The sequence below is a fragment of the Rhipicephalus sanguineus genome, chromosome 3 (genome assembly GCF_013339695.2).
Source record: "Rhipicephalus sanguineus isolate Rsan-2018 chromosome 3, BIME_Rsan_1.4, whole genome shotgun sequence".
In the NCBI taxonomy this organism is placed as follows: Eukaryota; Metazoa; Arthropoda; class Arachnida; order Ixodida; family Ixodidae; genus Rhipicephalus; species Rhipicephalus sanguineus.
Window position 1 is genome coordinate 196040386 of NC_051178.1, and position 20994 is coordinate 196061379.

General features: G+C 48.0%; 1 protein-coding gene across 1 annotated transcript in view; it reads right to left on the reverse strand.

The window, feature by feature from the left end:
• Nucleotides 1–20994, reverse strand: part of LOC119386231 (corticotropin-releasing factor receptor 1) — a 266815-nt gene that overhangs the window by 92086 nt on the left and 153735 nt on the right. Inside the window, exon 3 of the mRNA XM_049413785.1 lies at nucleotides 1583–1668. Coding sequence (XP_049269742.1) covers nucleotides 1583–1668 — 86 coding nt within the window. The remainder of the gene's footprint in view (nucleotides 1–1582; nucleotides 1669–20994) is intronic.

Consider the following 20994-nt stretch of genomic DNA (forward strand, 5'->3'; position numbering starts at 1 on the left):
CGTCGCAAGATACCAATTTTGGTGTATATCAAACTAGCGAAACGGCCGCCAGCGCACCATGAGTGTAGCATGTAAATCATGCTGTACATGACATTCGTGTCATGATTTTCATGTTATGACTTGTCATTTATGTTCGTCATACTGTCATGTTACGCCATACCAATTTTGGTGCACATTCGGTGAACCAAGCGACCAGGAGAGCACAAAGTCGTAGGCGGCTAGATAGATAGATAGATAGATAGATAGATAGATAGATAGATAGATAGATAGATAGATAGATAGATAGATAGATAGATAGATAGATAGATAGATAGATAGATAGATAGATAGATAGATAGATAGATAGATAGATAGATAGATAGATAGATAGATAGATAGATAGATAGATAGATAGATAGATAGATGATAGATAATAGATAGATAGATAGATAAATAGATAGATAGATGACGATAAGATAGATAGATAGATAGATAGATAGATACGCTCAAAGTCGCAGAAGTTCGCTAAGAAATGCTTCGCATTTAAAAATTAGGGGCCACTTCAGCTTCTCATTTAAGAGCTGCTCCGATAGCGTTTGGGACCCCGTTCGCATCGCCGTCTCATTCGCTTAGCACGCGTCGCTTCTCAGCGGACACCTCAACCGCTCCGTGAGGACAGGATATATACGTCTGTGCGCGTGACATTTTCCGTTGTAAACTCTCCCAGGGCACCTACTGCAAGCGCAGTTGCGAAGTGCCTATATACTACGCCGTAATTCGCCATTTTGCGAAGTATCAAAGTATACTCACTGCGCGTCTTTGGGGCAATATGCGCACCTACGTAGCTGCATACTTTGTTGATGCTGTGGGTGGAGGTGGTGTTGATGATGGCGGTGATGAATTATGGCTGAGCCATTTGTAATGGTTTGGCAGCTTTAAACCACTCGCTATAGTCACGCAGATCACACAGCAAGTGATTTTTTTCCTCCACTGTAATTCCTTTCCATTTATGTCGTAATCACTAGACAACAGTTCAAAACCACAAATATTGTCCCCTATGGATCCTTCGCCTTATCTCTGTTGGCTTCGATAGGTTGTGTATAACGAAAAAACGAGCCCCACGATCCATTCCCCTTCTTTCGCTATAACAGAAAGTGACGATACATTCCTTTTTTTTTCAATTCTGGCATCGAAACACAACGTTAAGAGATTCCTCGTAGGGCGAAGAATGGCTGTTATTGAATTTTCGCATTTTCCAGTTTCCTTGTATAGAAAGTATATGGAAATTTTGCGGATGATTTTTCTTCTCCTTTCTTCCGTCCAATGAAAGCCACAATGCACTTTTTAATATGGTCGCGCCCGTCCACGTTTGTACGTACTGATTATGCTTCCCTACTTTACGAGATAGGATTGTTCATCTCCGACGAAAGAAAGACGCTTTCCATTTGACATTTTAGAACGTTTCCCTGTCGTCAGAACTTTACTAGGATAGAAAGTTTATCGTCAAGTTTTCTTTGGCGTATTGTTCGGGCTCAAGAGAGCTTGCGGAGCGACAACGCACTTGCATTCAAGTTGCGACTCAGTGAGTCGGAATGTAACTGACCTGGGGCAGCAACTCCAAGCACTCGGTGTAGTTGGTCCAGTTTCCGTGCAGCCAGGTTCCATTGCTTCCGCATTCTCGGTGAGCCTCTGCAAAGGAACGCACACTTCTTAGTTGCGGAGGACGGGAGACTTCGATGACGTAAAGAAGCTCCCCCAGGAATGTAACGCTCGTCTTCAAGAAAGATCGCTTGTTTCCACAACATTGAACATTGTCAGCTTTTTAAATGCGAAGCATTTCTTAGCGAACTTCTGCGACTTTGAGCGTATCTATCTATCTATCTATCTATCTATCTATCTATCTATCTATCTATCTATCTATCTATCTATCTAATCTATCTATCTATCTATCTATCTATCTATCTATCTTCTATCTATCTATCTATCTATCTATCTATCTACTATCTATCTATCTATCTATCTATCTATCTATCTATCTATCTATCTATCTCTATCTATCTATCTATCTAGCCGCCTACGACTTTGTGCTCTCCTGGCCGTTTCTTTTTTATATGCGAGTGTAAGCCTTACTTTACCCCCCCCCCCCCCGCCTTTCCCACTTGCGCGCTTTGGGGTTCCGTACTCGCCGTACTTACCCGCCTACAATAGGCACTGGTTGGCTCCGGCTGCTGTTGGCTATATCACAATATCAGCTTGTGCGATATAAAGGGGAATTTTTTCGTGGAGCTCGTCTCTTTCTTAGACACAGACAAATGAATCTAACGGAAAATTGGGCCAGGGAAATCATAGGGGCTATTAATGGTTGTCGTTTAACTGTAGTTTAGTAATGTTGACGTAAATTGAAATGAATTAATGTGGACCAAAAATCACCCTTTCCGCCAGTGGGATCTGAACCCAAAAGCTTCGAATTACGTGTCCGATGCTCTACCAATTGAGCTACGACGGAAGGCTCTTTCCCATCCACTTTGTTGGGAATTTCTGTATGTGTAATCCCTGGGAGTGTTAGCCGGCGCCGCTCGTAGGCAAGGCGGTGAGTGTGGAACGCTCGTTTTGCCGGAGGATTTCAATTTCCCTGGCCTAATTGTCTGTCAGATTCATTTGATTGTGTCTAACAATGTCAGCTTGCGTTGTCTAAGGTCGGATATGGCTACATGATGGCTGATGAGTAAAAACAACGCCTCCTCTAGAAAGATGCCTGCCGCGTGAGCCAAAAACCTCCTGCCCTACCCTTTCCCTCCTTCACCGTTTCTAATGAGGGCAGTAGCTGATGATCTTTGCGGTGGCCGCTTGCAACACACATTTGCGCATGCGCACATTACCCCCCTCGACGTCACACCACGCCAGCCCCATTGAAAACAATAGGGGAGAACGTGGCGCCATCTCTCGATGAGCGACCACAACTTAAGGCAGCGCGGCTACAATGGGATAGCCAGCGACTCCGCAGGCATCTTTCTAGAGGAGGCGTTGGTAAAAATTACACAATCTCCCGCTAAATGGGACCATGAGACGATGCGAAGCCGGAGCACTTGCACGATCGCATTCCGTTGGCGTTCGTTGGGCATGCTACCGACCTCGCGTCGTGGAACGCGGAGAAGAACGCTACGCGCGTCGTGTCTTCCCTCTAGCCTTGCCGTTAATTCTCACAGGGCGAGCGGGGAACGCGGTCGTCAGGCGCGCCAGGGGGGGGAGCGTAGGAGAGGAGAGAGAGGGGGGGAGGGGACGCGCATGCGCTGGCGCTCATCATGGCGTTGCGCACGAGAGGGGCACACCATCTCCCGCTAAAGGGGACCATGAGGCGATGCGAAGCAGCGTTTCGGCATGTCGAGCCCGCGTCACCCGCGTTTCAGAGGGGGAGTGGAGAGTGGGAGAGGGAGATGGGGAGGGGAGTGGGGAGGAGGTGTGTGAAGGGGAGGTATGGGGAGAGGGTTTGCGCGTGCGCAGTAAGGGTGGTCACGCCGCACATCACCACTACCACCACCGGTTTGAGCTCCGGTTTAAGATGCTTCGCATCTAATATGGCTAAATGATATGTAACGGTGGCTCGCTTGGCGTAGGCCTTCATACATAACAAGATATACTGGAGAAACTTGAGCAGCTTGAGGTGGTGAAGCTCTGTTTGCATGTAAACTCAGCGAGTACTCCGATAAGCCTACACGAAGGCGGTTTACTTCCTTCGCGGACGTATGAGATCACCATAAATTGAAACGCGACGCATCAAAATCAACTAGGTCGCGCGTTGCTGCATTTCCGCGTTCACTGCGACGCTTATAATGTTGGAGAGGTAGTACGTATAGGCACCGTACACTGGCCAGAGGGAGCTGCGTTCCTCGCACTGGCCCGTCCCAAGTCCGCTGACATTGGCCGTTAGGGGCACGCAGAAAGCAGACGCGCTCACGCGTCCCCCGTGTAGCCCGGCCACAATCCGTGCACTCGCGCAGGGAGGGAGACGCGCGCATCGCGTTCAATTTTGACGGACCCCGTCTCATTAATGCTTTTTTTATCCGCTAGGCTTTGCGCTCTGGCGCTGCAGTCGCACTGGAAAACTCGACTGTACGGTGCCTATTCCCACGAGGTATTTTGATGTTTGGAAGCGCACACATCACACTCTGTTGTAATCATAGATGGATGAGTTTTGCGTGTCTCTTCATTTTATACCAGCGTTGCCTTCTGAGGTTTGGAACTGCTACTCGTTATTAAAAAAGTTTTACGAATCTTTCTTTTCCTGTTTTTTTTTGCCTTCTTTTAGGGTGGCAAGGCAACTGCTGCGGTATAACACTTTGAGGTCGTCGGTACTGAGAGACGCGCAAAGTTGCAAAAATGGCATAATGCTCGTGAGAGATGCATGCTCGTGCGTATGCGCATAACGAAAAGGCAACGGTGCTAGCATGGCTCATATAAGAACCCGCAAAACAGTAAAATACAACGTGAGCTTATCTCGTTAGCGAGGACTGCTTCAAACAACGGCAAACGCGTCGAGCGTCTATACGAGCGCTGCGTGGCTCACGTCGCGCTCCACATTTTTCATGTGTTTTCGCTGGAAAAGTGCCTCTAACCATCGGAAAAGTGACACCAAACGATCCGTGAAGTTCAGGGGAGCATTTGGACACCAAACAAGTGGACCTCGGACAAACGCACGGACCGCAGACTTCGGAAAAGAGTGACCTTCGAAAAGGACGAGCTGCACGAAACGCCATCTCGGCGCGGCAGCTCCGACGCCGCCGGCGTCTAGGGAGCCACATCGACCACTACGCAGCTGCCTGAACGAGAAATGGAGCCACAAGCCATTGCTTCCACACGACCACCAGCAGCAGGCACCTCGACTACCACCTTGGTTGAGGACATGGACCTCGCCGGACCTTCGACAAGCAAGGCCCAGGGCAACATGCCAACGGCAAGTCAACCCGAAGCCTTTGAGCGAACGACATCAGAGGACGACTGGCACACCGTTCTCACCTTACGACAGAAAAAACAGCAAGCAAGAGCAAAGAAACAGGGGCAGAAGAGACCCGAAGAAGAGAAGACAAAAGAAGCTCAACCAAGACCACGACGAAGAAAGGGGGTCAAGCTCCCGCCGCTTCCAAAGGACGACTTTAAGATTGTAATTAGGCCTCACCAGGGCCTACCACTACGCTCAATCACTACCCCGGAGATGGCAGCGGCAGTCACCGCAGCTTGCCAACACACCGTAACAGGTGAGCACTTTCTGTTACGCATAAAACCGGGATCGAACATAGCCATCATTTCCACCTCGAAGCAAGAAGTGGCGGAGCGGCTTCGTCGCATAACCGCGCTCACAATAAACGGTCGCACACATGCCGTAAACGTGTACGCGGCGACTGGTGAAGAAGCCCTCATGGGAGTGATACACGGCATACCATCCCGCACCCCAGCTGAAACGCTAATGGCCAACTTGCGAGTGCGAACGCAAGGTGTGGAAATAATACAAGCACGCATGATGGGAGAAACGAAGAGTGCAAAGATCACCTTCTGTGGCCCGACTCTCCCGCGCTTTGTGTATTACTGCGGAGGTGAACTGGCCTGCCACCCGTATAGAGCCACAGTGCAAGTGTGCAAGACCTGCTGCAGCAAGGGCCATCGTACAGATGTGTGTCCTCAACCGGACGCTCGCGTCTGCCGCATATGCGGAACGAGAGACCCGACCGACGGACATGCGTGTGTGCCAAAGTGTGCCTCGTGCGGAGGAGAACACGTCACAGGTGACCGCAGCTGTACACAGCGACTGAAGCAGCCGAGAGCGCCCGCCAGGCAACCGCGAAAGCGCCCGCCTAGCCCTAAGCGTAAGGAATTACGCTGGTTTTCATCAGATGAAGAGGAATCGGAGCTTAGCGACGACGGAAAGCCGCGATCGGCGAGCCGACACAGTACTCCTACACGCCACGATCGAAACGCAGCCCGAGCCTGCTCCAAGTCTCCACCACCACGCAAACCAAGATCGAGGTCAAAATCCAAGAAGAGAACAACAAACAGTCCGAGACGAAAAGCAGAGGAATCGCAGACTCCCATTACAGCCACCACGGAACCTGTGGGACAGCAGAAGCAAGCTCCACCTGCAATTGTGCCGGTAAGATGGGTTGACGTCGCATCTCACACGACCACCCCAATAACACAACACGAGGAATATCAAAGAATAATCGCAGAAAACAAGCAACTTAAATCCAGTCTTGCCGCACTACAGGCAGAGGTAGCAGCACTCAAACAACTTTTGGCTAGTAGGACGATCAGCCAGAACACACAAAGCCAACAAACACAAATACAAACAGGTGCAACAGAACCAGCTCCCCCCAAAGCGCAAAATGTGGAGGGACAGCTGCACAGCATAGGAACCCAACTCCAACTTTTGTTTGCGGAGCTGGGAAATCTTAAGAGATACGTGGACGACTCCATCAAAGGGGTCAAAAAATCAAGAAAACGGGGAAGCTCAAGCCCTGGAGGCCGCAGTCCTAAGGTATTGGCAACGACTGACACGGATACATTTGAGAGCCCCTATGATGGCTAGACACATCACACGTCGCCAAGAGAATCTCGAGTTATGGCAGTGGAACTGCCGTTCCCTGCGCAACAAAGAATCTGCGCTAGCACAATTTGTGCAAGCCGCCGCAATTGCGCCAGATCTCATATGTTTGCAAGAAGCAGGCACACCAAAACGCTCAGTATTGGGATACACACTTCACACAAGCACCAACACGGGGACGGCTATTTTGGTTCGGAAGGATCTCGATGTAAGCGTAGAAACTGTACCAGGAATTGACATAGCACACCAAATAGCAACAGTATGGCCTGTTAAGCGAGGTCGTCCGAAGAACATCGTCGCGAATGTCTACAGTTCTCCTCGAGAGCGCAAGGCGGACTTTACACCCATTATCTCACACGCTATGAACAGCGCGAGACGAGGTGACAGAGTAATACTGCTAGGGGATTTCAACGCCTGGCATACAGAGTGGGGCTACAAAAGGGATTCGGCAAAACGAACCAGCTTACTGAAGGCAACACAGGCTCATGATCTCATTCTCGTCACGCAACCAGACTCTCCCACAAGACTGGGAAACAGCGTGGCTAGAGACACGGCTCCTGACCTATGTTTCGTAAGTGATGAACGAGGCGTCACTTGGACTAACCTAGACGAGACACTCGGGAGCGACCATTACATCCTCAGCATCTCTATACAAACAGCAAAAATAAGGCAGCCGACCGGTACAGCACGCCTCACGGATTGGAGGAAATTCAGGGAATGCCAGACTGATGTTCAGGACCTCAACACAATAAAAGACTGGACGACGTATTTACGGAAGGTGGCGGACCAAGCCACTAAACGAATTCAAACAACGCCGAAAAACCCAGCCATCGACAACCATCTTCTTCACTTATGGGAGGCAAGACGCAGCCTCACCAAAAGATGGAAGAAGCAGCGCCACAACCGAAAGCTCAGAGAGCGCATAGCGCAACTCACGGAGGCAGCCAATGCGTATTCGCAAGAGCTGTGCACTGCTAACTGGAGGAGCTTGTGCGACTCTCTTCGGGGAAATCTAAGCACGAAGAAAACTTGGGCACTCCTTCGTAATATGCTTACTCCTGCTAACACACGAAGAGACACCACGCTCGCCCTCCGCCGTATACTTAATCACTACACAGGCTCAGACGCGGACCTTCTTCGCGAGCTCCAAGAGACGTACCTGGGAGAAAGGCCAACACGGACAACCATGACAACCTATATGGGTCCGGCAAACCCTGCCCTTGATGAGCCGATATCACTCGCAGAAGTGTACACTGCAGCGCAATCGTTTAAGAAGAACACTGCGCCCGGACCGGATCGTATCACGAACGCCATGATTAGAAACTTAGCTAGCGAAACCCTAGAGCAGCTAACAAAGTTCTTCAATGACACGATTTGGAAGACAGGAGGATCTATACCACCTGAATGGAAGGAGGCAGAAATAATCCTAATACCCAAGCCAGGAAAACCAAAATCGCTCCAGAATCTCCGACCAATATCGTTAACCTCTTGCCTGGGTAAACTTTTCGAGAAGGTCATCCATGTACGACTTGGGAGGTACCTAGAGGACAACAATCTCCTACCAAATTCCATGTTTGGCTTCCGACAGGGGATTTCTACGCAGGACGTCTTCCTACTCCTCCGGGACGAAGTTTTAAACCCACCACCTGGAAGCATGAATAGAATCCTGCTTGCATTGGACCTGCGGAAAGCCTTCGACAATATATCTCATGACACTATATTGACCGGCCTACAAGAGATAGGCTGTGGGAGAGAACCTACAGCTACGTGCAAAGCTTTCTAAACAACAGAACGGCGTCCATAGGCCTGGGCCATCTAAGAGGCGACAGTGCTCGCATAGCGAATAAGGGCACTCCACAGGGCTCCATACTGTCCCCCCTACTATTCAACATAGGGATGCGGAAATTGGCTCTAATGTTGGAGGAAGACACAGAACTTGGATTAGCCATCTACGCCGACGACATCACCCTTTGGGCGACGAAAGGATCCTATGGAGACCGGCAAGAAACTCTACAAAGAGCAGTCGACACAATTGACGAATACGCCAAGAGGGCAGGCATGACATGCGCTCCGGAAAAATCTGAATTCATACAAATCAGGCCCAAAAACACCCGCCGCACGCGCTCCCCAACTTTCGACCTGGAGCTGAACGGAAACCAGATAAAACAAGTGTCGGAGCTCAGGGTGCTGGGAATGCTGATAGAGGAGACGGGCAGCGTGTCGTCAACGATAAAAAAACTTAAATGCACAACCAGGAGCGTAGCGAGACTCATAAGGAGAGTAACCTGCAGTAATGAGAGCATGACGGAAGGAGACACCAGGAGGCTGGTACATGCCTTCATCATTAGCCGCATTACATATGCTCTCCCGTACCAACTCACACGCAGATGGGAAGCAGAGCAGGTCAACATACTCATACGCATTGCCTACAAAGCCGCATTGGGCCTCCCCGACTGCACTGACACAGAGCGTTTGGAAAGCTTGGGAAATTATAATACATACGACGAACACGCTGCAGCCGTATTGATCGCGCAGAGAGAAAGACTCAACTCGACGATGCAAGGCAGAGCATTGCTAAAGAGGCTTCACTACCCCTTGGCACCACAGTTCTGCGGTGAGGAGACACGTCAAATACCCAGAGAAGTTAGGGAACACATACACGTCGCCCCGATCCCGAAAAACATGCACCCGACGGTTAATGCCGGCCGCAGACGAGCAAGAGCGGTGGCGCTGGAACGGTTACGAAATAACCCAGACACCTATTATACAGATTCCAGCCCATACCCAACGAGGCAAAAAGCATTTGCAGCGATCGTCACCAATGGAAACCAAGCGATCACGTCGGCGACAATACGCACGAAGAGCATCGCCGTAGCAGAAGCGGCGGCCATAGCACTAGCCATCCGGGCAGCAGAGGGCAACGAACAATCTGCGCACGTTATCACAGATTCACAAGAGGCTTGTCGACTGTTTCTCAGAGGCGTCCTTCCCCAGAGCGTCCTACGCATACTAGGATCCAACCTCCAAGAAGACCACGGCATCACATGGTGCCCCGCTCACGAAGGTGTAGGTGGAAACGAACGGGCGGACCGCTTGGCTCGAGCATTAACTTTCCGAGCCGCAGACATGCCGACCCGGGCGGATTACTTCGTACCTACGCTGCCGCGAGATATCCTCGAGAGCCAAAGAAGGGCGCGGCAGACAATGGCGCCACCCCACCCTAAACTCACAAGCTGGCAATCCAGGGACTGGAGACGCCTACAGACAAACACATATCCGAACATACACACACTCAGTAAAATGCGGCCGTCCCAATACGCTGACCGCTGCCCTTGGTGTGGCGACACACCAACACTCATTCACATCACTTGGAATTGCCGACAAAGACCAGCAGAGGGCAACTCGCCACTCATCACACGCAACGAATTCGATAGGTCGTGGGAGGTGCGACTCACCCGGCAGGACTTGGGAAGCCAGCAGGCAACCTTGGACCAGGCCAAGCGAGCCGCTCGGGCCAGTGGGGCCCTGGAATAGGGGCTCCAACCACGGGAACCTTAGTTTGCCATTTGAATAAAATGTTTTTCCTCCTCCTCCTTCAAACAACGTGTCAGCATGCCGGTTGCCCTGTTCACGTAAAAATAAAGTACCCAGGACTTCCTTTACGTATACGCTTGAACTTTATTAAGTGTGATAGACTCCTCACTGCAGACGTATAACGGACTTACGATGAATGCGTCGCAGTTAATTTTATTCCAAAGGCGGCATTTTTGTCTGAGGGAAAGAACACAGACAGCGGCAGCATGATGTGCATATTCGAATTCCTGCTCCTAATAAAGAAGAACTTGTGTGTTCAACAAGCGGGCCTCTTCCGTACCGCGTGATACCTGTCAGAAATAGTAAAAAGCTATTCACCTGCGTAAATATTTACACCGAGTCTAAAGGAGAAAACAAGAGAGAGAGAATGAAAAAAGGAAGGCCGGGAGGTTAACCAGATATTAGCATCTGGTTCTCTTTTTTCTCCTCTCTCTCTCTAGACCCTCTTTCTTGCCCCTATTTCCCCTCCCCAGTGCTGGGTAGCAAAGAAGAAAACAAAATGTATGTTTCAGTTATGCGAAGGGCATTCCCGGCGTGTATAAGCCGCCGCTTTTTTCTTTTTTATAATATACTACTCATGGTACAGTGTTCACGTTATGGCGAACAGTAGTTGTCAACAACATACTAGAAAAGTTCTAATGATGTCCTTTGTTAGACTTTCCCTTTGGGACACGTTTAATTTTTCTTGACCACTTGCTTATGGCGAGCTCCAAGGGCTTCGCTGTTGCTTCCATGTAACAAAATGTTATTGGTGACTTTTGCAATTTTCTACTTTTTTTGAGCAGTTAGATTGTCGATACGGTGAGATAATGAGCCCCGCAGGTTTTATTTTCTGCTTTTTGTCTTGTTTATTATTACATATTCTTTGCACTCATGTCTTATTCATTGTTCGGCTGCACGCATGTTATTCGAGAATCCTGTTTTCTCTTTAATTACGAAGTTATTGCTACCAACCGCGCACTTCTAAAGTTAGCACGTTCACGTTCTTGCGCTAAGCACCAGCTCGTTTAATGATGTGAAACAAGGCAAAAGAAAAGCCATTAATTACATACGATCATTAATCTTCATGTCATTGGCAAAGCAGTGAAACTTCTTTCTTCTACCGATATTTAATGGCGCGAAAGTCATTCCTTTAAACTACAGGTAGAGGTATACCACTGCTTCTTTGGAATATTTTAATTATATCTTATAAAATCATCGTCAGTAGAGCGTTCGAATGTTCCCCACCGCAATCTCCTCATTTGCATTTATTTCACTTAGGTAAGTTTTCTTATCTTCTACAAAAGATTTATCATTACCTAGCCGGCACCTTCTTTCTAAGCTTCCATATTTCTACGAAACGATTTGTCATTGTCACTGAATACTGCGGACACACGCGGAACAAGGAACGTACAAAAACATGTCCCGCGACTCCACGTCTTGTGTGCACTAAGCAAGGAACGCAATTAAGGTATGGAACCTTCCCGAAACTGGCTGTGTTATTAAGGTTGACGCCTTAGATGCCTCATCAAACACGAAAATTGACCGTCGGAGTCGGCGTCCGCGGCCTTCGCATGAGCGATGCAAAAAAATTATCACGACGTGGTGACGTCACCATGACGTCACAGAACACCAAATGTGTGACGTCACCATGAAGCGACGTCACATGATGAGGCCATCATATGACATTGTGTCTTGGTCAAAGGGGGGCGGATCACAGAGTCGGTGCAAAACCATGTGAGGTGCAGAAAGCTTGCAATGCCTCCAATCCCGGAGGCAGTGCAAACCCACGTTAGGTGCAAAAAGCTTCCGGAGGGAGGCGGAGGAAGATCAATACATCGACTGAGAAGAAAAAGAAGATGGCTTTCGTCTTCGAGTCGCCTTAGGCGAATGCATAAGGGACTCCGTGAGTTCCTTCTTTCCTTGTAACTCGTCTGCGCACGAGTGAGCGGGTAAAGTTGGTACGATTTCTGATAAAGTGGCGTAAAAGAGAAATGGTTTTCGTATCGGTGCGCTTCTGCCAAGGACGCTCAGCAACATCTACGAAGTACGGACGTCGTTCCGCGATCGAACGCTATTAAGAAGAACCGTATTATAATCTCTCTCCTCTGAGAATTTACCACGGAGGAGAGGTGTATACAACGAAACAGCATCGCTCTAGAACTCGTTAATCTTATTTGCTGTTTGTACGGGGCTGCTCGCGAAGCCCTTTTAACTCCTGTGAACTGCGCAACCATCCTCCCTGCTTTTTTTTTTTCACCACAAGATACAACAGTTGGGAAGAGTCAATCGAACCCAGCAAATCGATTAACTACATTAATAAAACCGCAAAAAGTAATTAAATACGCTTAAGTAACCTGTAAACTATCTTGAGGCGAATACTACAAATACTGTAGCAAAGTACCCACTACGCCATACGTCATCATAATTTTTCGAAGTAGAAAAATACCCACTATGCCATTATTCACCATTCTACGGAGAAGCGAGGTACCCGCTACACCTCTGTAAGGCATTATGTGCACTCTGTTGATACCATCCATTGCATTCTCTCGACCCGTCTCTACGACTGCGTCTACTACGTGGTCTTTCCTGGGAGGAATTGGTACAGTGTTGTGTCGTCTGCGTCTGGAGTAGCATTCACCAACGTCTACTCATTTAAGATTGAGATGGCGGACAACGCCGAGTGCAACGACTGTGCTGTCGGTGAAACTATTGAGCACCTCTTGTGTTACTTTCCGACTGACTCAAACGAGAGGTTTCACCTCCGCGCTGCTCTAAATCAATTGGACGGAAGCGCTTTCACTGTCGCGAAAATATTGGGACCATGGGGCTGCCCATCACAGTTCCGAAAGGCAACGAAAGCGCTGTTGCGTTTTCTCAAGGATACCGGACTAATTAGCCGTTTGTGATGTCAAACACGGAGCTGTGACGTCGGCTGAGACAGCGACTTTTCTCTACTCCTCTATAAGTGCTCGTTCACACAGCCGTCAAACCACCCGTCGCGTCACCGTCACGTCAAAAAAATGTACAGCAGACGCGACGTAGCAGTGTACGAACAGACGACGGCGGTTGCAGCGTCGACAGCAGCACGTTTTTGTGCAGTGTTGACCGACTGATGCACCAAAATAGGAATTGTCCACGCAGCTCAAGTGGTTCGCTGGCGCTCTCCCGACTCCGCTGGGCTCTCCTCCTCGCACCGCACACACACACATACACACAAAAACAACCACTTGTCCCCCCGTTTTATGGCCCATTCAGTCAGGCGCGCGTTCAGTGTTCCAAGGCCACGTACCCGAGGGCCTACAGTGTTGTACGAGGGCCGTATGCTAGACGCGTGGCTCTTCTCAGAACTCGGAACTCCAAACGTAAACTTCTGATTGGTCCGTTTTCTAGGGGCGGGGCTCCGTCCCCGTGCCAGCGACGGAAACGTAGAGCACTGCTCTACGACGCCGTCAACCGTTTTTTCCGGAGAAAACGTCTCGGAAACCCTCTGCCCTGACGGAAATCAGAGCCGTGACGTTGACGTGACGGAGCGTTTGACGGCTGTGTGAACGAGCCCTAACTTTCCTTCCCCCTCCCTCCTTCCCCAGTGCAAAGTAGCATACCGGGCTGCCCTGGTTAACCTCCATGCCTTTCTTATATTCTTATTCTCTCTCTGTGGCTGAATACGATGAAGAATTATTGCTGAGCCATTTGTAATAGGTGGGAAACTTTAAACTACACACTCGTTACGCGCTTCGCATTGTGCTATGCCTGGTTGTTATTCTGCACTTCTGCCATGCACATCTGTTCATGCGATTCCTTGCCCGACATAAAGCCCGTATAGGGTCTTTTTGCGACAGAGTTTCGAGCTCCAGTGTGGCTCTATGGTAGAATACTCAACTGCCACGCTGAGGGCCTGGGTTCGAATCTCGCTCGATCCTACATATTTTTTAACACGAAAGAGTTTTTTGCCAGGGTCCACCACGGCTCCACTGACGTATTTCTGTCACGGATATGACGTTGTAAAATATAAAGACTAACAGTCGGCAAAGAAAATAGAGTCTTTTAGCAAGTTACGGAAATACGGTACGCAAATACGGTACCGCTCCTCCTTTCCCGGTCGTTGAGCGGCCAAAGCACAACCAGCGGGAAAGGAGGAACGCTACCGTACGTCCTTACCGTATCTGCGTACCGTATTTCCATAACTTGCTAAAACTCTCTAAAAACTGAAGAAAAAGTTCCGTCACCGGGAATCGAACTCACGACCCCTCGCTCGGCAGCGCGCAGCGCGAAACGATTCGGCCACAGACGGTACGTTCTTCGCAATGCTAACGGCGAGCTTTTTATATACGCCATTTGCCGGTGGCGTGACTCGGAGATCGGTGTTACAGCGTGTTTTCGTTATTACTAGCGAGAAGGCGCGAAGGGCTCGAAGAGCGCGCTTTAAAGGTCGTCGCCGTTGCGACGAGCGCCCGCCTCTACAGGGCGTGGACGCTCGTGCGCGCGCTTATATCGAAATCGCGGTGGTTCGTACGTCCCTCGTTGACAGCACGAAGGTCACTTGGCTCACTGCAGCGGCCACTTTTGCGAAAGGAGCGCGGTGCTCACGCAGAAATAAGTTATAAGTGTAACAGTTAGTTCGCTCTCATCCTGTCTATGTTCGTTCCGTGCGTCCTTTCTGCTTGAGCAGCGCGTTGCAAGTTTCGAGCTGCTTGCCGTTCTTCGCGTGACATTACAATTTGTTGCTATAGCATTCATTCCCTCGCCCTTGTGCCGAAATAATGCCCAACAAACGTTCAACTACGTCTGTGAAGACACGTTTCACTTTCATGTTATACCGATTCCTATGACAGAGGGATCAGCCATGTTTTTTTCTCACTGTGCGCGGGAGCGGTTGCGGACACCGGCTATGGCGGCGTCCGCAGCGGACAGCTACGCCACCAAAATCGGCGGTTGTTGTGATCTCATGACAGCTTTCGCTCTAAAATATTTCTTTTCAGCATTTATTTTCGAAAATTTCGACCTATCATAGTTTAGGGTGTGCGCAATAGGCTATAATAGCCTAATTCGCAGGCGTCGGTTGCCGTGCAATCACCCGATTCGCATGCAATCAATATAGAAAGTTATCGTACGTATATCCGAATGCACGTTGAATTACTGTAGAGCTGTTTGCAATGAAACATGAGAGAAAGCGCCGCGAAAAAAAAAAAAGTCACAGGGAAGTCACAGGGACCCTTAGCATTCGCCTGTGACGACTCAAAGGCGAAATCCATCTAGTTAGGCTACATCATCATCATCATCATTATCATCATCATTATCATCATCATCCAACCTTGTGAGGTCATGTCAGTAGCTACACACTGTTGATGCTGTTGTTGTTGATGACAATGATAATGCTGATTAACTATAGCTTAGCCCCTTGTACGGGGCTGACAGCTTTGAACGACCCACTAGCTACTTAATCCACATGGTGCGACGACTGGTGCGATTTTACGATTCCGGAACGAAATAATATGACTGTTAACGTGACTCCTTACGCGACATGACGACTGTACAGGGTCTTTTCCCGGATGAATTTAAAGCACTGGTTAAGCTTTGTGGTGGAGTTTTTGACTGCCACGCAGAATATTTGGATTTGATTTCGTCTCAAACCCTAATTTATATCTGATTTTTATTAAGCTCACTAAGGCCACGTGGGTTTTTGTACCACACACAGTCTTTGTTTTTTTCAAGGACAGCGTCTGATGATGATTTGACCTTTTTTGGAGATCTTGTGTTTAGTAGCCGAAGCTGAGCTTTTAACTGACCACTTTGGCAATGTCGGTTCGTTGTTACGAAATCTATCTGACGCCCGAAAAAAATATCACTGCAATGTAGATCTATATGCAAACTTTCGTAAGTCACCAAATATACGCGTTGTAATCATGGTCGAATGTAGCTATTTTGTCTTGGTGTGATTCGGCATAGCTTTCTAGGTTCAATAAATTACTGGCCTGGAAACTAGCTGGGGGAAATGAATTGAGATGCTAAATTTAGACTAGGGCACACGTTTTGAGCAGCCCAACTTGCACAATGCATGTGTCGGCATTTGTCCGGTCTTTTAAAAATCGCTCGTGCTTTGTCCTCCTGTCGCCCTTAAAGAAAGAGAGAAGGGGGTAATAATACTTTGCCCTATTTTATAAACTCTTCTTTTTTCTGTCGTCCTTCGTTTTCGTCCCCTTGCTGAGGCTGTTCATTACACACGTTTCCAACTCCGACACGATCTAACGAGCCCTACTTTTCTGTAAGGACGTAGAGCCGTCTAAGAAAGACAACTCAAAAGCGTACTGTTGAATGGCTCAGGATGGTGTGGTTCTGTGGGCGATAGGGGAAGGGGTGATTTCACCAACGTGGTGAAGGCGCTGCTGCATGATGCTAGAGGCGCGACCTTCCCTCTCTTTCACGTGAACAAAAAGAGGTCCCTTTGTTCACAATGACTTTTGGGTACACAACGACGTGTTATTCGCTGCACTTAAAAATAACAGGGAAAGGGAGAAAGAAGCACCGTCTTCTTGTACAACAGCAGTGTTGTGCTGCTTTTAAAGTCTACAATGGCGCGTCTGAGTTTGTACATTAGGTACCAGTTCAACGGGCTCTCGTCCCCAGTTCACGAGTTTAATGTGTGTCTTGATAGCAGTAGAATTGGGACACGTCTTCGGTAGGACAAAGATATATATATATATATATATATATATATATATATATATAAACAACCCTTATACTTTCCTTGGCATTATTGTCTGTTAGTGCTTATTAATATTGTGTATAACAAAGAAAAACGAGCCCTTGAAATTAACACTTTTCTTTCCTTCATATATATATATATAGACTGCACCGGAGAGTCGCTTTCTGATAGCTTCAAGCTTTCGACGATTGGCGCGACGTCATCGCTTTTGAAATTGATACGAAACTTCACGGCGAAGACGACGGCGACGGCAAAAGTGCGCCTGGAGTGTCCATATAATTGCTATCGCAATAAAACACCCACCTGTAGATACAGTGACCTCATAACAATAACATATCACATGTGAGGCGCCTACACGCAAAAGTGCATCGAACAAAGAACTGCACCCATGTAGCGAGTCTTGGAAACTGGAATCTTATTGAACCATATAAAATTACTAGACTTCTCCGTGCGGAGACGGAGGAGACGGATATAGCAAGGAGGCATCTGGTCTGCTTAGTCCCTTTGCCATACAGGACTTAAAAGATTGCGACCATATAGGTAGGAGACGAGAGCTTTTTTCGTGTTTTATTTATCTTGCGTTAAAGCATTTCCTCAACTGGTCGATGCTTACTGTCCCTAGTTTCTCTAAGTAAAACGTGTTAGTAGATGCCGCCAGTGATGACGAAGTACAGTGCAAAGTTATATGGAAAAAGAATTTTTCAATTCAAAGCGCAATTTGTCCGTCTAGACGCATTTGATGTTTTAAGGAGTTGCGATAAAATGCAGCCGTCACGAAGCCACCGCGCATATTTCGTACGCCCCCTCACGTCATAGATTGGGTCACCGCACCGTAATAACGAAAAAAATAACAAAAGAAAAACATCGAATAGTACTCGACAGCGTTAGACGTCGCGCGGCCGCAGAAAGACGACATTTTTCGCGAGAGTGGATCGCCTCCATTTTGAAGCACTTTAGAGACGTATATGCGAGGAAACCAGGATTTCATTTTACTCAAAAATGTTCAAAAAAGGCACGAAATCAGCCTGTGTTGGTCTTCCCTCGCCACGAAAATTAGCCTTCAGTGGAGCATGATGCAATGCACAGCATAACTGCACACTTTAAGCGCAGCTCACGCAAGACTCTTTCGTGCGCAACGCAGTTTGAAGCTACCCGTGGAAGCTAACAAACCATTCCAGCTACGGCCATTATCCATCGAACTTTCACTCACGCAGAGGATGTTACGTACTATCCGTTAAACACGCAGATTGTCAAAGATGTTTGTTTGCCTACTTCTGTACACCTACTACGGGGGCATTGACCTTAAATCGGGTTGTTATAGAAAACGTGAGGAAAGTTAAGAATAAGGTCATTTACAGATTAGATATTGGGAATTATAAATTACAAATGGGCGCCCATCAGGGGGCCACATGTCGAATGCCTAAATAAAAGCTGAGGAAATCAGGTCATCCGTTGAAAGCAATGCGTTGTTCCATTGACAAGTGAGTGTATTTTAACCAGTGAGCCATACATGTATTCAGATGTTGCGTAGGGATTTATTAACAGAATTAAGCCAGGGAGGATAGGGTATTGAAGTATACGTTTTACAGTCAAACTACTTCGGCGTTTCGTTCCGCACTGAGCTCCTTATCGTAACAGCAGAGTGATATCACAGCAACGCCATCTTCTCTGAGGTCGCATCTGCTGCACTGCAGTGCGCGCAACTTCTACTTCGTTCACCAAGAGTAGTGCCGGCTGCAGTCTCGAACATCACTGCCCAGACGCCACTGCTACGGTGAAGGAATCACCGAATAAGTGTTCAGGCGCGAATCTATCGCGATCGCCTGTTGGTTAGGGCTGCGCTTGCGTCTATATAAACTGCGCATTGCCGCCCCAAGTGGCTCGAATTCGGCAACCATCTACAAGGAAGCCGCGTACTTTACTTTTTAAGATGAAGCTGAGGACGGGTATGTAGGCTCTGAACGAAAGCGTGTGGAAATGGACGGGCTGACTGAGTGAACATAGTTTCGAGCTTGTAAGTAGCTGCCATAGCAATAAATACTTTGGTGGTGTGTGCGAGAGAATCAACGCCAAAGCTAGGCGAAACAAAGATAATACGATAAAGCACGCCGAGAAGAGACGAGGCAATGGAAGTAGTGAGGAGAATCAGAAGTAGAAAGGCAACGTAAAAAGTAAACAAGAGAGTGGGTATACACGCGAAACATGTGGCCACGCAAAGGTAATAAGATATGTCAGGTAGGACGACGCAGCATAGCGCGCAGACTACTGGCGAAAGGTAGATGCGCGCAAACTTCCCACTTACGGCTTAGGCAACCACTCCTTCGTTTATACTTTTCTTTCTTGCTTTGCAGGCAGTACAGGAAGATTGTACTCTGTTTTTCTATACATAGGCTGCATACCGAGAATGTGCTTCGAGCAACATCAATGAAAAAGTATGTAGACTTCGTACACTTAGCGATACGAAACGGAGTTGGCCTCGTAGACTGAGGCACCAGTACTGACGCGAGAAAGGAACACACGCACACCCACATACACGTAAAAACGCACGGGCCCGCACACGCACACGCGCACACACACGCACGCACACGGGCGCGCACATGTCACACACGCGCACGCACGCTAAAGCGACTTCTGGGGATGTTCTGGTATAGTACAGTGACAGCTACATTATTTCACATGCGCAGTCCGCAACCTGATTGATATTTATCAAAAAGGTCTTTTCGCAAATCAGTGTTAATTTTTTTCTTTATGTCAGACACTTTACTTTCTGCGCAACGTGAAGAAACCAAGCGCGAAGAACAAACCAGCGTGTCAGTGATTAAATCCATGTATTTGTTAGTGGGTGTGATGCAATAAACAAACAAAAAAACAAAAAAAAAAGAATGAAGGGAGATAACTGAGTCGGTAAACGGGCTCAATTCTCTGCCTTCCCTTTTTTTTTGAAAAGTGATTCAAAAAAGAAGCAATGACTGTTTACGGAATCGATAGTTGTTTTAGTTGAAAAACAAGATTGGTTTATGTAGGGGAGTAAGAGTTTGTCACTGAAGTTCATTTAGAGACTGCCACAGCTGCGATGAAATCGGAAAACAGGACCAAATAAAGAGAATCTAAAAAGAAAATGCACATTCTATAGGGCGAAGGTTATATGTTGCGCGTGAATCGTCTCGCTCGCGTTGCTAGCTCCACTTCAATTAACCCGTTACCAACCCTTCCAACAAGTAACTTTTTCAGGACAACCCTCTCTACTTGATATAGCGTCGACGTCCTGAAATGGCTGCTCTGAAAGCACCTCTCCGTGCTTAACGCTTCCAGCCCCGTATTACCGCCTAAGTGCTCGAGAACAGGGGAGGTAAGCTTCGTGAGGCGCGAATTGAAAGAAAAGAATGAAGTTGCGCAGAGGAAGAAAAGGCTGAAGCAACAAACACGAGGGTTAGCTGCCAGAAAAATTATGAAACAGCGGTAAGCTGCGCGCAAGCGGGAAGAAGCGAAACATACAAAGAAAGAAAAAAAAAAACTTGTAAAATATCGTTCATCCGGTCGGCGAAGCAGGAGCAACTGGTGTGCAAAGAGAAAAAATAAAGAGGCTGTAAAGTGAAATTTTCAGCAGCGGGTGGCTTGAAAATTTTCGGGGGAAATAAAGAGAGACTGTTTTCACTTCTGCGTGCGCGGTCGTTTAAACGCGGCCCCAGTCCCTGAGCGGCGCTCGGTTGTACGTGCTAAGCGGATTCCTCCATGTACGAGGGCCTGTAAGATGGCGGTGGAAAATGGAGACTTCTCACGCAAAACACTATGCGTTTCCTGCGCGCGCAGAGCCAATAGAGCCATCGGCACGGAGCGTACCGAATGAGCCACATTACTGCCAGTTCTCGAGGGAACTGAGATGGCCCGTGTGCGCTAGATGGCGCTGAGCATGGTTCACGCTAGGTGACTCTGCCACCGACGCCTTTGCAGCTCCAGCCACATTACTTCTAGCCGGCACTGGAATGGGTAACGTAACAGAAGAAATGAATGTCCTATTGGTCCGTAGCACGTTTATTTCAATACATACCACCGCATTTCCACTGTTCACCACTGTAGCATATATATATATATATATATATATATATATATATATATATATATATATATATATATATATATATGG